General features: G+C 42.2%; 1 protein-coding gene across 1 annotated transcript in view; it reads left to right on the top strand.

Annotated features, from left to right (window-relative positions):
* The window catches only part of tyw1 (tRNA-yW synthesizing protein 1 homolog), a gene marked incomplete at its 3' end in the record, with an annotated part of 44132 nt that extends 35884 nt beyond the window's left edge, over window positions 1-8248 (top strand). The window contains 2 exon segments of the mRNA XM_079224587.1: window positions 2-169; window positions 8027-8248. Coding sequence (XP_079080713.1) covers window positions 2-169; window positions 8027-8248 — 390 coding nt within the window.
* Between the last annotated feature and the right edge of the window lie 10019 nt (window positions 8249-18267).

The raw sequence follows: 18267 nt of genomic DNA on the forward strand, positions 1-18267 counted from the left end.
GGGAGTGACGTACTGCGGGGAAAGCTCCGCCAGCACCCTGACCATGGCCAACGTCCCCTGGCACCAGGAAGTGGTCGCCTTCGTCCAGCAGCTGGTTGACATGCTGCCTCAGTATGAGATCGCCTGCGAACACGAGCACTCCAACTGTTTGCTCATCGCGCACACCAAGGTAAGTTGGCTCCGCTTCAGAGGGACCCACATAACCCGACGCACCCTATCTGCACTCTCAACTAGGGCTGCAACTAACGATTATTTTAATAATCGATTAATCGGTTGATTATTGTTTCGATTAATCTCGATAAAAAAATGTTTTTATCAAAAAAACGTTCATTTCCAACCCTTTATTCAAGAACAGAAGTGACAGTGCAAAACATCTTCAGAAAGTGCACAAACAGGTTGCTCCTTGAACATCCCTGAGCTGTTAATTAAAACAACAAAATGGACTAACACTAAAAACATGCACATCTATGCTTTACATCTGCCAAATGTGAGCCCTTTTTACTGTAATTGATCCCTCCAGAGGCTGCATTTAGCATACCCTGCTTTATCAATATGTATGAAATACTGGGACAGAGGGAAGCTGTACTGCTCCATATAGAGCGTCCTCTTCCTTAAACTCTTTCATTCTGGGTCTCTTATGACCACGACGTCACGTTGTTGGCTAAGCCCAACTACGTGATTTGCTTCATTCTACTTTGAGTAAAAAAAATTAGAAAAAAAACCTGCAGCCAGATCCGCCGGTGTGCCGGTTTAACGTTAACGAGTGACAGCGTGAACTGAACCAGACCGGGGGGTGACGGCATGTTTCATCACGTTACGTTTTTTTACAAGCAAGACTGAACTGTAACGGAACATAACATAACTTTAACGACAATACACAACCAAACACGTTAGCTAACGTGATAGCAAGCTGACTAGCTTCCATTAAAAACAAGTTTGAGGAACATGAAGACGCTGATTGGCCAAGACTCGACTTGTCAAAGATCTTCTATTTATGAGAACATCACAACCTCAGCTTTTCTCGTGTCTCACTCCAATCTCAGATACGCTGGCCGGCCAGTTGCTCTGCTGCGCTCTTTTTTTTTTTTCTTCTCCGCGACTTATTGCCGGCGTAATAATCGCGCGACACAACGAATCGATAATGAAATTCGTTGCCAACACTTTTGATAATCGATTTTTTATCGATTTTATCGATTCGTTGTTGCAGCCCTACTCTCAACCAATTACACACAGTGAGCCATAACATTCAACTTCAGCACTCTATTGTGTGTTAAACCCTCCAGAAAATATTCCATACTCAATGAGCAATATTCTGTACAAGATGTAATGGATGCTGGCCAAGGAAAGAGACGATGCGCACATCAGCAGGGCTACTAGTGTTAACAATATGGAAAGCGTTTTATGTCATTAATGCTGATTAGTAATTGTGTGAAGTTCAAGACACTAACTAAAAAGTAATACTCATACTTTGCTCTAGATTATGTGCCCTTTTTTTGTTATGATCACCACCAGGAGATGATGTATTTGTTTGTGTCTTTCTGCCTGTCCACGGTTAACCTCCCATACTACTGCACCCATCAGCCTTATATCTGTTGTGCTCATTTATGACTATATGCTCAAAGACCCCTTAATTTAAGGATTCAGCAACTTCTTCAGTTTGGACTCTTTCCGGATTATGATTATAAATTGTTCTTCTCTGGATTAAACTGAACCGAGCACTGACCACATCGTCCTCTGCGTCAAATGTGGCTAAATCATCAGGTCAAACTAAATCTATTTAGCCATAGATGGATGTGTTTATGCTGTCAGGGCTAATATAAAGACTAGTGATCTCTTTACCCTCTACCTGAACCAGAAATCGCACAACTAAATAAAAATGTAAAAAAGTTAAAGTAAGTGTATCCTGTACACTCACTTTGCTGACAGTATTTGGTGCAGTTTACTTTCAGTTCTCAACGTTGTCAGTGGACTCCGACTGTGGAGCCGCATGAGCTTCCCTTCACACGCAATGATGAATAATGTGGTGATACGCTTTGCATTGGTTTTTATTCTGCAGCAGCTCTTTTCAGAAACGGACGCAAACATCCTTCATCTCCATTTTCTTTTAGAGAGGCTTTCCAGACGGGTCACTGCAGTTTATATATATGCAACCATCAGTGTGGTTTATTCTAACGGCGGCTAACCCACAGTCAGTGGTGGGTTCTGCCGGGGAAGCTATCGATCTATATTTAATGAATGATGATTAACTGCCATGTTGTCTCTCTCCGACAGCCACACCTCTCCATCACTCACACACACACATGAACATTGTACTTGATGTTCAATCAAAGTTTTAAAGCTCTTGAAGGGGGAGAGAGCGAGAGAGATCATTGTTTAGTTTTTTACCACACAGTGTAAAAGCTTATTTTATGTTTTTGTGTAAAATGCAGCACGAGTTGCTTACCGGTATCTAAGAAGCTAAAAAGTCAAAATAAACGTCTCCAAGCAGTTTCACAGTAGTTTGAAATTCTGAATTTTGAAATGATTGAATGTCTTATGACAGACCTTCTTTATGTATGAAGTTTTAATCAAACAGCAATGTGAGCCGAACTGGACTCAACTGTTGAGTGTCTCTGGGATCAAACAACAGAAACATCCCTGTTATGAAGAATGATGGACGTCAGGTGTTCATTCTGAAATGTAATTTAGATCTTATCTTATCTTTAAATATGTTTACTATGACTGTGGGTGGGATTCTTCAGTCAGCACTCCCTGTCATACCTGTATCTATGTTTAGAATGGACACGAGACTGCCCGTTTCTTCGCTTATGTATCGGTCGGCTACTCGAGATGGACAATCGATAAATATATATGTATCATTAATATATGGTCCGAGAAGTTTAAAGTGTCACCATACAGTTTGAGTAGCCTTTCAATCATTACATTTCAGTGTTCATGTTGTTTTCTTTGGCATACATACCAGACCAACCAACAGTGCTGCTTCTTTTTTTTCTTTTTTCTTTGTAGGACGGGCTTCATGCCATCCTAATTTCGGATCCCTAACTTGGGAAATACCTAAATTAGGACGGTTCTCTTATCGCTAAATTACCTTGTTAAAATGAGTTGGGATTTTATTATCCTGAACGCAGTCAAGAAACATGTTTTCTGTAATACCAACAATTCTAAAGGTCACCCTAAACTCAGATGAGAGGCGGTTTCTGCAATGAACTGACATGTAGGCCGTGTATTAACGCAAACAACTATCATCATAATCCTCACTGTCGTTACCTTCTGGACAACACAAAGCACACACACTCGCCTGTGACAAATGAGGTGTTAAACATCCAGTTGTTCCCTCTATTCCTCACACACCAGCAAGGACACCCGATCAATATTTCACAGAATTAAGTTCCACCTTCCTCTTTTTCACCTCTTTGTCATCACTCCTCTTCTGTCTCTCTTTTTCTTCTCTCCATTCTTTTCTCACCAACACAATAACATCGGGGGCCATTTGTGCAGCCGCTCAACTCATTTGCACCTCAATTCATTTGCAGCTCCTCGCCCACAACATGTCTGTGTATATATATATATATATATATATATATATATATATATATATATATATATATATATATATATATATATATATATATATATATATATATATATATATATATACGCGCTCTCATTTTCTTCACATCTTTCCACTTCCTGCCTTCGGCCCCGCAGATCGCTCTGAAGCAGCGTCTACCTGCCTGTTAACTAACAGCTCTGGCTGAGCCTCCGTGAGAAGAATGAACAGTGGTTTGCACTCACAGCCTGTTTTTTGTTAAGGAGCTTTTTAGTAACGGCACAAAAGACCTTCAGTTTCAAACCTTGAAATTGTGCTTTTTCTTTTCTCCTACCGTGTTTCTCATCAGGGTGTGTGTTTCTAAATTTGGGACAAAGATGGACTTGCACTTCTTTGTAAAATTGCAGGGTAGAACGTGTATCAAGGTTGTTATTGTATAATGAAACTGGAGAAAAATTAATAAGAAATAAATGGTGATGTGGGAGAGATATGCATAAATATATGCGTAGACTGAGAAGGGGAGCTAGCAACGAAATTGGTATGTTATCGAAAGGGCACATGTTACTATGTCCGTCTTTCAAAATAAATTGTTAAAGGGTATATACAAAATCTATTGTTTATTGTTATTATCTATCTATTGAAATAACGTGAACTTGATTTTATTCATCGGAAATGTATACAATTTTACCCATGTCCCTATTATTAAATAAAAATGAAAGAAATTACCATTAAATTGTGAGAGAAATGTCTTTTATTCTTTTATTTTACTTTTTTTTAATATAAATAATAATTGCTGACAGATTGATACATTTGATTTGAGGACATCTGTGACTCCATACAGACACAGCTTGAGAGATTTGCAATGTTTTTTATTATGCTATTTAATCTCAGACATTCTCCCAACATCATCACCCTCCCCTGGCTTCATAATTAATTTATTTGTATGTTTTACCTACAATGGCCCAAATACGCCGCCGTGCCACTGTGGCTAATACAGATACTGACGGCTTTCCTTCTCTTTTTTAGTTGACTTACTTACTCTTCAGTTTTGGCAGTCATCAATAATCCAGCAGTTTGGGAACTGAAAGCATTTTTTAGCTTCCTCCCGCGAACGAAGAGTCTGATGTTTCTCTGTTAAGTGTCTTCGGCGTCCTGAATGTCTCTCCGTGCAGCAACGTCTCAGCAGGAAGAGAATCCAGAATATGAAGTCCTCCTAGTTTTCTTTTTTTATGTTAACTTACATAACAGCAGAGTTTAAAATGTTCCGTTTGTGCGTGTGCGCTTACTGCACAGTTCTCAGATCTTCTAGTTCCAGTTGGACAATATTGCTGTTTGATGTGTCTTTTAAAAGACATCAGAGCTGTGTGTGTGTGTGTGTGTGTGTGTGTGTGTGTGTGTGTGTGTGTGTGTGTGTGTGTGTGTGTGTGTGTGTGTGTGTGAGAGAGAGAGAGAGAGATCACTCTTTTGCAGCACGCATGATGATGTGCTGACACATCATCATCATTAGTTTCTTTTCAACCGCTGGGATCTTCCCATTGAAAAGCATTTCTCTACCTCTCTCGCCCCTCGTTCTACTTTCTCTGCCAGCCTTTTCTCTCTTTCATCTCCCATTCTTTCGTCTCTTCTTCCCTCGTCCCTATTCTCCGTCCTCTCGCATCCGTCTCTGCCTTTTTTCTTCTTTTTTTCCTCCCTGAGGACGGTGTTATGGAGTCACAACCCTCATCCTGAAAGACCTGTTCACTCTCAGATCGGTTGACCTGTTGTGTTTCACAGTGAGTCCGACTGAAGGCAGTCAAACGTCCTGTCAGATTTATTAATACTTCTCGTTCCTTAATGAGACAAAACAAATCTTTAAATATGCATCAGAAATCTGACAGATCATGAAACTTTGTTTTTTAATCCGTCCAAAGTGCTACAGCCAACAAGCGTCTGACGAGAGCTGCAACTCACTGAATATCTTCATGAGTGATTTATTTTAGATCGTTTGGTCTATGAAATGACAGAAAATAATGAAACATGTCCATCGCAGTTTCTCAGTCCAAAGTAATGTCTTTAAACATCTTGTTTTAACGGTCCAAAACCAAAAGACATTCAGTTAAATACGATGGGAAACAGAGAAATGCAGGAAAGTTCCACATATGAGAGGCTGGAAACTGCATTTTTTGCCATTTTTGCTTCAAATTGATTGTCAAAATAGTCGGTGACTGTTTTCATTTCTGAGAATCGATAATCGTTGCAGCTCTGTCGTTACCTACTTGCACTTTTGCTGCATTCATGCCATGTCAGCAGAATGGGAATAACGTTTCTTACTACAAATTAAGAGCATGAATTATTTCAAACTACTTCACAGTTGCACGGGAAATATAAATTAAGCCTACAATTGCTGTTCTTATTCAGTTATTTCGTCACCACTTTGCTGACAGGTCTGTAGTATTTTTCACCAAATGGGAGCTTTTGAGGCCGCCAGAAAATTACTTGGCGCTGGCCTGTACACCCTGGCAGGAAGGCTGCATTCTGTTCCCTGGGTGGATGTTTGTTTGTGGCTGTGTCCCTGCTTAAAGGCAAGAAGAGGACATTGGCTTTGAAAACAAATTTGAGTCCCAGTTCAAAGTCAGAAAATATTTGATTTGCTGTATGCAAAACAATAAAAATGTTATGCCAACAACATGCAGCACGGACGGGGTCGGCTATCACTAAAAAAAGAAGAAAAAAACTATTCCAATAAAAATGTCTCCCCATTTTATTTTGATTTTTTTTTTCTCCAAAGACGGCATAAAAAAAGGAATTTACAGAGCAAATCTCCGTAGTGACGCGGGACGAGTTTCATTTCCCACCGACTGAGATGCGACGTGACGGCCCTCCATTAGTTCTCTGAGTGTGTGTGAAAGTACCGCACAGCTCATTGATCAATGCACACACAGGAGGGTGCTCCGAGGGGAAGTCGTCCTCGGCGATCGGCTCCGCAAGTGAAAACAACAGGCCGCCGTGTTCTCATCCCAGACGGCACAGCTTCCCTTTGTTGCCTAGAGACCCAAATAGTTTGCCAAGATTCCGGCCAAACAAATATCTTCCCTTCTCATTACTAGAAACATTATCTCCCCCACCCACACCCCCTCTTTGTCAGGCCTCATTAGCAATGCAGTGGGTAGCTGCATTCTCTAACGACTCGCGCTCAGAACGCCCAACGCCTCTACCGCCATCTCCATCACTAAATGGCAGTTCAGTCTTTCTCTCGGCAAGCAGATGCGAGTCCTTCATGACTACATTTTGTGTCATTTCGAACTGGTGCTTTTCTGAGAACGTTGAGTGATGTAATGCCAGCTCAGTCTGAGGATTTTAAGGAAGCCACAGTGCACACACGGGGGGTCGTCCGGGCCGCAGCAGCCACAAACCTTTAAAATGCGAAACGCTGAGAGCTAAAAGCACAACAATCGTCCCCGAGAGACGACTCTGCACCATGTTGCACTCAGTCGCATATGATAGAAACAAAATGAACGGCTGAATAAAGTCATCGAGGAATTTTGAAGGTGCTCCCTGTTTCTCCTCAGTCTTCCCCTTCTCCGCAGACAAGCGAGGGAAACATGGCATTGTATCGACTGGAGAGCACAGTTGCATGCAGGGAAAGCAGAGGTCACGCTCTTCACCCCTGTTGGCTGGTTTGGGAGCACAAGCAGGATTAGAGAGGCAGAATGATGTTGGGAGGCTTCTCCGTCACAGTCAAACTATAAAGCTGGTCTCTCTCTCTCTAACACTCGCCTTTCAAACACACACACACACACTCACACACACACTCTCTCTCTCTTCGGCTCCTTCTGTCCATTTATTTCCCTATATTTAGCAAGATGGATGGATGTCGGGCGAAGTAGTGGCAGTGATTGATAGGAGAGATCTGAGGAGAAGGGAGGATGTCTTTAACCATTTAAAGACTAAACTAACAGCGGGCGGCAGATTGAAGAGCGAGAAGCTCTATCAGCACCGTGGATCTCTTTGATCACATCTTTAGATCATGCTACATGAGCGATACTCCGTTTATTTCTCCCTACTTATCTGAGCATATTGCCTTGCATCCATTTGTAAGAAATGTGCTGTATGAAAAAACTAAAAGGTTTATGTTGTTTATTAGCTTTTGATTTGCTGATTTTTGTGGAGGTCCTTTCAGATCAGAGCTACTACGAGGAACTATAACTGTGTGTATTTTGGCGACCCCTGTGGTGTTAATGAGCACTACCACTTTTGTTCAGAGTCCCTCTAGAAAAGAGCCTTAAAAAAAAATATATATATATATATTACAAAGGCTAATTGAAGAATAGAAGCAGTTATATCTGTCCAATTTTGAAAAGATTTGTCCAGTTATCATTACAAATGTCTTAAAAAGGTTTCCACGTACGGATCGACAAACAGAGCTTGGATGGCTGCTGCTCGCTCATCTTCCACCACCTTGTTTAACCCCCCCTTCTTCTCTGTGTGTGCTTTTAGTTCAAGGTGGACGGCGAGTGGTGGACGTGGATCGACTACGAGCGCTTCCAGGATCTGGTCCAGGTTCAAGGAGAAAGCGGGGGCCAGCGGGCCTTCTCGGCCCTGGACTACATGGCCAAGACTCCCGCCTGGGCTCTGTTCAGAGCCAACGAGCAAGGCTTCGACCCCGTTGAGACGCGCTTCCAGCGGCGCAACAAAACCAAAGACATTTCAGGATGCTGATTGATGAGAGGGAGAGATCGGGTGAATAAAACGAGGACAAATCTCTATAGCAAAACCCCCAAAAATGTATTTAAAAAGTAGGTTTCAATGTTTATCCTTGTTGAGTTTCCTGTTGCCGACAGCTTTTACCTTTTTAAAAAAAAAAAAAAAATCCCATTCTCCCTCAAACTCCTTTTCCTTCTTTTCGGTTCTCTAAACTGTTATTTTCGCGACATTCCCCTTTCACATTCACTTTAAGTGCTTCTCTTGCTTCCTTTATGTACATAGACCTTTGATACTCTCCTCTTTCTTTCCTTTTTTTGTAAGTGGGTCATTATTATAAATGCCAACGGCTTTGATCCGTAGAACCATCTGGCAGCTCTTGGGAGGGTTTACACAGTCAAGGTTGAACCTGGGAGTGGTTTTCATCATCGTCATCATTTCTGAATTTTTTTTTCTTCTTAATAATCAAAGTTGGAGTTGGGCAGCTGACGCGATTGGCATACAAGATGTATCTCGTCTCCACACTTCGTCTCTGGGAGCGACACTTTCCCAGACGGCCGTCCTCCTACTCGTTTGGGCTGTGGTTGTATTTACTCGGTCGCTGAGAGAAGAGGCTGCCTCTCCGCTGGGAGTCGAGCTTCTCATCGCTCTCTTTGTGCTATTTTTATTCATCTTTTCATGCACTGTTGCACATTCACAGCAGTGTTTGACAGATAGTGCTGTCAGTCTGACAGGTTTGCTGTGGATAAGTGGGGGGAAAGTGGACAATGTTTAAAGAAATATCATAATAAAGCTTTTTGAATAGCTTGACATCAAAACTATGACAACATATTGGATACGACTGTTACTGGTTTCGCAGTATTTTAAAGAAACTATCGATGGATGACATTATTATATTAGAAGACATTTTTTTTATTTTATAAAGTAGGGAAAGCCACTAGAAGGGATCCTACTTTATTACAGTTTTGTATTGCAGTTTGAGGAAGAAAACATCAAAATTCCTCCTGAAGTTTACCGTATTCTCAGTATCATCTCAATACGTCTCCCGGCTCCCGGGCTCAAAGATTAATAAACTCCTAACGCACTGCACATTAGAAACAATTCATCCAACTTCCAAATGCCTGCGGTCCAGGTATGAAGAAAAGCATCGTGGGTGGAGATGTAGCTTCATATTGCACGCCAGAATAAAGCCTTTACTGATATTTTAGTAAATCCAGATGTAAAAAATCATTTCATTTCTTTTTTTACTTGAATGTACATTGAGATGTGAACGTTTACGTCCGTTGTGATTCGTTTTATTTGAGTTGGAATCCAGATGTGAATGTTTGAGTCCATTTTGATTGGGTTCGACTCCCTGTTGAAACAGCAGGTGGGGGGATACATCGCCATAATAAATGGATGTGGATTAATCTGCTTTGTCATTTGTGAATTTTATATGCAGCACACATACAAACCGGTGTATTAAGGCGCCGTCATACTGTATTTCTGGATGACATTGTTTTTTTCCCTTTTTCTTTTCTGTTTTTCTTTTTTGGTTTACCAGCAACAAAGTGGGAAGTTGACATTAAAGACGACTATAATTGTGGAGAAAGCTTTCAGAGCCGTACTTAGAGGCCAACGGAAGAGCTCTAATTTAACAAGGATGGAGAAGGAGGGGACGTTGAGAAGGGATACAACTGCAGCTCCCGTTTTTCCTTTGAAAGTTTCCTCGGATGTAATTTGTTGTTCCTGCTGCATCTTAAAAATTCGAGTTTGAGGGGCAAATTCTTTTTATACTTTTCACAGTATAGAGAGGACTCGTATTAATGTTTTTATCAATAACAGGGTAAAGCACATAAACTAGTGTGTGTGTGTGACAGTGCGTGAATGGGTGTGCAAGTGTATGTATGTGTGTGGGGGGTCCTCGGCTAATCTTGCATCAGCCTGGCTGTACGCTCAAGGCGCTCCTTTTGTAAAACCGGTCGATTGTTTAATCTCTTCATTGACGCTCACTCCTCTGAATCGGCCGGTGGAACAGCAAGTGATCGACAGCTTCAGGAGCATCACTACATTTCTCCACCTATTGACTTTGTCGTGGCTCAAAATCACACATCCAGAGAACAGGTTTGAACTGGAGCATCTACTGGTTAAGTCCATTCCCAGTATGTTACGATCCACTAAAGTTAGACACAATACAATCTGAATTTTGTCGCCGCCATCTTGGCTGTGAGAGAGCGGGAGGGGCCGCTGAGCGAGATTCAGCTCTTCTTTGTTGGGGGGTCGGTGCTCTGCTGAGTGTATTTCTTCTAGTTTCATGCTGTGAGCATAATTGTAAGAAATGTTATTTCTCAAATCTTTCTCTCTGCAATTTTCTTTTGTAGCCGAGAATAATGTAACCAAGTGCCTCACCTCCCCTGGAGTTCTTCGTGCGGTCGACCTTTGCTTGGGTTTTCAGACAACACACACAGCCGGGTGCAGAGCCGGGAGGCATACACACAACTCCCGTCTGCGGGAGTAAGTGAAATCTAGAGTCCACAGTTCTTCTGGTTATTCCTTTCAAATGCTTTAAGTTTAAGCGACATATAGCATCTTTAAGGGTAGTGAGGTCAACTGTCAAATTACGTCAAGCACACACATTTTTTTATTCTTCACATACGAAAGGGTTGTTGGCGTTTACATATCTAATTTGAAAATAGGAAATCCTTTTAAATGGTCTTTTGTGATTTTAAAAAAGCAAACACAAAATGTTGTTAAAATGTCATGTTTGCTTATTTTGTATTGATAATTTAATTTGATATAGTAATAGGAAATCACGCTCAGACTGTTTATTATTAAAGAAAGCAGAGCCTTCCTCATGTTCCACTGATGAAGGTGAAGGTGTGTGACTTCCATTAGTGTAATAATTACCATCGACAAGCTCGAGAACAATCGTTTTTTTTTTGTGCAACTAACAAAATACTTATTTCCATCCTTTTTGTCTCAATAGTTCATGTTCTTTGTGCACTTTAATACATTAACAGCAAAACATCTCAGAGGGGAATTGGCATATAGCTGAGTTGTCAGTGATGTGAGAAGCACAAGAGAGAGAACGCAAGTGATGATTGAGGTTGCTGGGTGTGAAGTCAAGTAACCATAAATATGCAGCAGGGAGGGCACTGCTTTAATCATCTGTAAACGAGGCGGGGAAAGTTGATGAGTAAAAGCCTTTGATCCGGAAACTACTATGTCAAAAAAACACAGCAAGCATGCAAACCCTGCTCGAATTAATGAAGGTCGAAGGTTAAAATTGACTGCTAGTTTACACGGAGACGTGGCAGGAGCAGGTAGCTCGTTTCAGGAGAGAAAACCTTCCTGGAGACGGTGTGAAATGCCCTGAGGGGTGATGGGTAATTGCTCTAGTGCCTGAAGGAACACTGGGTAACAGGGTGTGTGTCTGTCTGTAGGAGTGTGTGTATATGTACATATATATATCTCCTCGGAGCAACCTCCACAAGGCCCCACTTCAGGTTTTGGGTACCACAGTTTTGCCACTAAAGAACCATAAAGATGTGGTTAGCGTTGGTAATGTCGCAGAAGCATTGCACACACACTCTCACAACTAAAAGACAAGTATCAGCCCTTTTTGGGAAATGTAACGACAAAAGGCCCATTTGTCTGCTGTAGTGTCTCTTATGTGTTCGGGGAACGGTGAAGTGTTGGCGGCGTCTGGAACATAACAGACATTATTTAAAAAATGTGTTACCTCTGTTCACAGTGGAATGTTAAATACGTGGGATTTAAAATGATATCCGTCTCTTGACTCTGCACTTTTTGATGTTTGTGACGCTCGGTGCGGTTACTTCACCGGTGCACTCCGCCAGAGTCACGCTGAGTGCTTCAGCTAAATGACTGAAGTGCATGAATGATGAATGGGCTCAGTGGTGCTTTTTTAGTGTATTCAGCGAATCTGCTCTGTATACCGTACGCCCCACTTGCCTGATGTCTGATGAAATCATTTACACTTATCGAAGAGCTCCCATTACCATGGAGTAAATATGTAAATGCCTCTTTAACCTTGTCAAATAAAATCAATATGGATTACACACAATAATACAGTGTCGAACAAGAATAAAACATTCTCTCAAGGTCAGAAAAACAGAGCACCACATGCTCTCCACCTCACTCTATTCTCTTGTATTGTCACGTACATACACAACTACACTCTTACAGAAAGAAGAAATAAAGGCTTCATCATCCACACATTTTTCTGGCCGCGCCCCACGGTATCCCAGAAGTGTTAGATGAATTTTTCAGTATGCAGTGATGATTTTTAAATGAGAAATTTGTTGTTTTTTCATCCTCCCCTTGCAATCCTCCCCTAACACCAGAGACAAATAATTAATAATTGAGACCAAGTGAAACAGAAGAGATGACAGTAATTGTTAACGGAGAGCGTGCATGCTTTGAGAGAGGAGGGATAACATCAGATTATGTGGCCTTCAGTCAGTTTTAGTAATTCTGTTCATGCAAGTATGTATCACAGGAACATTGCTGAAGGTGAGATCTTTTTCTCTTTTTTTTGTCCTACACCCTCAAGAACTGGCTCCCGAACCCTCTTAATAAGCCTTGAGCTCAAACATATGTGAAGCTAAAACACACACTTGGCTGTGCCCAGACACTGACAGATGGAGACTTAAATGGCTGCAGTTCATCCAACATTGCTTTGTACTGTAGTTTCCTCACTGACTAATGAGTTCTATTTGAAAGCGAGGACCTAATTAAAAAGGAGACGTTTTTGGGGCATCTAGAAAATAGAATTTATTTTTTAATTCCTGTCCAAGAAAAAATAAGAGCAAAATCAAGATATCCATTAAAACTTGTGCCCATGAAATACACCCAATGTTCTCACAGGTTGTGTGCGTGCGTGTGCATGTCTATTCATTTGCATCTGTATGAGTGTCCTGTTTGGGCATTCCTCAGCTCGTCCCATTGCCTTCTATCTGTGACTCCCCTCATCGATGTGGGTCGCCTCCCCGACCTGCTGCTGGACGTGCTGAGCCTTTGATGGGATCACTGTGACCGGGAGATAATTCAGTGTCATTGTTTAATTCACTGGCTGTGGGATTTTATTGTGATGATATGATGATACTGTGCTATCACTTTCCAAAAGGCTGTTGTCCAAATTATGAGCAAATTTAACTAACACTATTGTATTATTATATTATTAGTATTCTCTTAATTATTAATATTATTTATCTTCATTGTTAGTATTGCTATTATTATTATTAATATTATATAAGGCTATTGCTATTTTGGTTTCTTATGTAAAGCACAACAGAGGTACATAGTTCATTATATGCTTTCAATTGATTGATTTAATTTTCACAGTTACCAAATGATTTATATCAATATTTCGGGACCTCTCTTGTTGTTATCCGGATTGATTTTAACCACCATTTATATATTTATTTGATTGAAGTTTAATTTATCCAGTACACTAAAGACATCTAACATTTTCAAATCGGATGAACTTCCATGCTTCTATTATATTTTGTCTGAAAGGGTGACCTCTAACTACCTAACTATTCTGATACATGTGTGAATGTGCGTCGGCCCTCTGTCCGAACATGAACAATCAGACGTGCACGGACAAGCTTTTTCCGGCACTCTATAAAAGCAACAGATTTGAGTGGAGCAAGAGCCAAATGTAAAGATGCCTTTGCCAAAGAAAACAGATCCGGAACAATCTAAAACCCAACGGACAGCGTTGCCCAGTGCAGAGACACATTGCAGAGACGCGGATGCAGTGGATGTTTATTTTTTTTATTCCATCATATAACTACTTACTTTGATAATTCCAGTTACAGTAACAGGATGGTATGGAGGACACAGAAGTTAGGGCAGTGCAGCAATCACAGGCAGTCAGTTCTGCAGGTTTTAAAGGTTTTAAATTAAACAAACAAAAGAACTGAAAACATAGCTCTGTCCAGAGCTCTATCAATTCACTACACTAACTAAACTATATCAACCGGGCCGCTAGCCGATTTACCGGCTTAATCTCTGTCGTGAAGAGGAGAAGCCTCTCTTCTCCTCTTGTCGCATGTTTCTCCTGCTCCGTTCCCTCCTTGCCCTTTGTCCACCTCCCTGATGAGGAGATCAGGATCAGGTGTGTCTCTTCCCACACCTGATCTCAATGCTCTCCTGACGAGGAGTGGGTGGAGCCTTCTGGCTGGAATGTAGATGCCAGCCACTACCCTTACCCTCAGGCCCTTACACAGTTGAATTCCTTTTTTTTCAATTGGAATAATGTTTTTCCTACGCGCTAATGTGGTCAGTAATTGGTTCGGTGTAACAAGAGCCACCACTTTTCACCTCACTCGACGCCTCGGTGGCGCTCAGCTGTGACCTCCCTCGCGTTGTGGCAGTTCACTCAGCTCATTTTGCTCACTCGCTTGTGTCACGTATCATCTGGTCGAAATGCAACTGGCTCAATAGTGACACTTAACACCTCCCACCCACCAGAAGTGTTGGGCTGCGGCATCATTTCCTGTCTGCAAGTGCAGCCTCTGGGATACAGGTGCTGTGGGTGAGCGACCCTCGAGTAGCTTGAGTGCTAATCGCCTCTTTAAACAAAATGACCGTCTAACGAAAGTGGGCGCCTTGCATTTTGATGCTTCATTTTCCAAATGGAGATTTGCATTCTCGCGCCGTAATGAATTCTCGCCTGACAACTGTCTTTACTGCTGTAAATCACACGGCGCCGCGATGAATCACAGAGAATCTGTCTCAGTAATGAGAGCTGAAATGCGGAGAGATTACGAGAGATATGTGCTAATTGCCTGCTGTGTGTCCTGGATCGTTCTTTCCCTCCTCGGGCTCAGCTGTCATATTGTCTGTTTCACACCTCGTTGAATAAAGGGGAACAGTTCGCAAAAGAAAAAAGGCTTTGCACCATCGAAAGCGATTAAGATATCACTTTAAGGGTTTAGGCCTTCACTATCTTCTCTATTATCTTTCTTTATTCAGATAACTGCCAGGAAGCTAAGCTGAAACCCTTGATGTTGAGCTGATAAAATATCTGGTCATCTACCCAATGATGACTTGGTTCTATTATCATTTTTAAGGCTGTGAGTTGTATCGTCGCTATTTGGCTGCACTATAGGAAAGGAAACGGAGAAGATGTGTTTTCACTTTTGCTTCCTTTGCATGAAAATAAAAAAAGAACAAAACAATGGACCAATTATCATAATCAATTATGTTGAGCCGGGCTGCAACCGCCACTTCTGAAGAGTGAAGCCATTGCAGAAGTTCCGGTTGCAAAAATAAGTCAGATTGCATAGAAGTCTATGGGAAAACGACTCTACTTCTCTCTTGATTTATTCCCTCATTGTAAACAAGAGTTTATGGTCTCAATCTCTAGTTTTAAGTCTTCTTCAATACAGCATGATGTTTATTCAGTAAACAATGCTCCATTCAGAGTAAAACAGACCATAAAGCAGGGTATGCTTTAGGGTGGGTTACCATGATTGACAGGTCACTACCCTACGGGAGCCGTATACGTTGTCTCCCCGTCAGTTCTCTGCCGTCCAAATGTTTTCACTTCCATCCAAATCCAAGATGGCGACAGCCAAAACGGTCAACTTGAGGCTTCAAAAACAGCAGTCCACAAACTAGTGGGTGACATCACGATGATTGCGTCCGCTTTTTATATACAGTCTGTGTTGAGGGGCAGTGAAATTCAGTAGAAAGCGTTCAGATTAGAAGTAATGCATGTAGCTTCAGTGTTCGTGTTGGATATTTTGTCTCGTAGCACATTTATTTGAATGATAAAAACTTTCCAGAGAAAGAGGAAACATATATATGAACCTGAAATGAGATACAGATTGCAAAGAAAACTTATCCGCCTCCTCGCTTCTTAAATCTGAGGACGTCTGTGTCAGAGAGAGAGAGAGAGAGAGAGAGAGAGAGAGAGAGAGAGAGAGAGAGAGATCATCGGCCGGCGTCAGGCGGAGCATATTTCCTTGTAACCTTTATGTCCCGTCGTCTGCGACGCGCTGGCGAGGCCGGAGCGCTCTGATTGATGAATGAATCGCAGGCGAGAAGCCAGGTCGGACTCGTGAGCTGAATCACACGGAGCTGATTATTATCCATCGCACACACCATTTGAAATAAAGACCTGTGGCACTTGAATCAGCTTGAGGTGAGAGATTCTTTTTTTTAGATTGGCCCCCGAAACTGAAAAAAAGCTATTGGTGCCACTTGTGTGTTGGAGCCACAGGTCGTGTGATGTTTTCTGCTATTGACCTCTCGCGTAAAGTACAACTAAACAAAAAACACACCTGAACTAGACGTTGTCTAGGTCCAACCCGGCCTGGTTTTAGTGGTACAGCGGGATAGTGTAGCTTGATTCGCTTAAATTAAAGAACTGGGACATAAAAATAGACATTGCAAGCAGTGTGGCTGCACAGAGAGGACGTGGGTTGAGGGGTTGGGCTGAGACCGGGCCCTTTAGTGACATGATCTCACCTGAAATGACCACGTGTAATGTGTAAATGTATGCACCGCCTTTACAGAAACAATTTGACGATTGGTTTAGGCAAAAACTAAATCTCTAGATTAGATCTCTAGACCACCGTTGAGGAAACTTCTGATTTTCCTGCAGCAAGGTTCAACAGTTTCCCGTACCCCTCTTCCCTCCAACAAGCCCAGCCTGGGTCTCCAGCAGCGTGGTGTCGGCAATGATGGGCGGAGATGCTTCTGCCGGGGCCAGAGCTCCCCTCCTCCCGCTGGAGCTTCTGTCTGCAGGCCAGAGTGAATCTGAATCTGATCTGAGGGAGTTTCTGGAGAAACCTGCATGATTTCATTTGATTTTGCGTGGAATCCAACCCGGTGACACCGAGCGCAACTATATAGCAAAGCCAGCATTCGCGATGATGTTCCCGTTTACTGATGAAGGTCATTGGTGTAAAGTCCATTTTTTCTTTTTTCTTTAATTTCTTATTTTCTTTGGTATTTTTGTCATATACGGATATGCAATGATGGTTGCTGGTTTCGTTTGCTGATGTCAAGTCTCCATTTGACCATGTGACAAGAGGCAATACGGCTGTATGTGTGTGTTTATAACTAGTAACGAGCACACCAGGGCCCGTCATAACTACTTCTGTCACTGTGAGAGCATGACACATGAACAGATTTGTCTGTGGTGATGGACCCACGGGTTATTATTTAGCTCATTGTTTTGGTTTTAAAGCACATTTACTTTGCGCTAATGCACAGTCCCATGGTTTTCATCGCCTTTTCCAGCAACACCTCTGCCTAACACACTGTACAGTGTGTTCTCATCCCCAGAATGCAGACGGGCTTCACTAATAGACCAGGCGGGGAACAGCTGCTGGAGAGCCAGATATTTTTCTGCCGAACAAACCAGAGCTGAACGAAGCAGGAATACTGCAGCCCCATTCATCAGCTGGACAGAAACACAACTTACTTGAAGTGAATGCTAATGTGTCGGCTGGATGTGTAAATAGGAAACTGTTCCCCGACACGTTCACCATAACAATAAGGCGATAATCTGCTGGGCCTTTGAGTCCATTAGCTTCTTCTGCCCCCCCCCCAAATGAGGCAAACATTCATTAGAGGTTATACCAGCTTCTACTTCGCCTTCTGCTGTTCCCAGTTGGAGCGCGGCTGTGAGGGAGGACAAAGACAACTGTCCATTCATTCATTTGTTTAGTTCTTAATCTGATCCGCGTAGAAGTGGCAGCAGGCTAAGCAGAGAAGCCAACACTTCTCTTTCCCCAGTCACGTCCTCCGGCTCCTCATGGGAGGTCCCACCTGGGCCAGGTGGGGGTTGGGTCTCTTCCCAGTCTAACATGCCCAAAATAATAAGTAATGTTTGACTGAAGCATATTTCCCTCTGACATTTATTTGTCCTGCTGCCTGTGGTTTGGCATACAGCCTCCCGTACATGAGTGAATATATGGATTTCAGGCAGGTTGCCAAGCAAAAGGCCTGGCCTTAGTGCCAATACACACTCTGCAGATCAATTCCATAAAACAACAAAATAAAGACGTTTTCCC

The sequence above is a fragment of the Taurulus bubalis genome, assembly GCF_910589615.1.
Source record: "Taurulus bubalis genome assembly, chromosome: 10".
Taxonomy (NCBI): Eukaryota; Metazoa; Chordata; class Actinopteri; order Perciformes; family Cottidae; genus Taurulus; species Taurulus bubalis.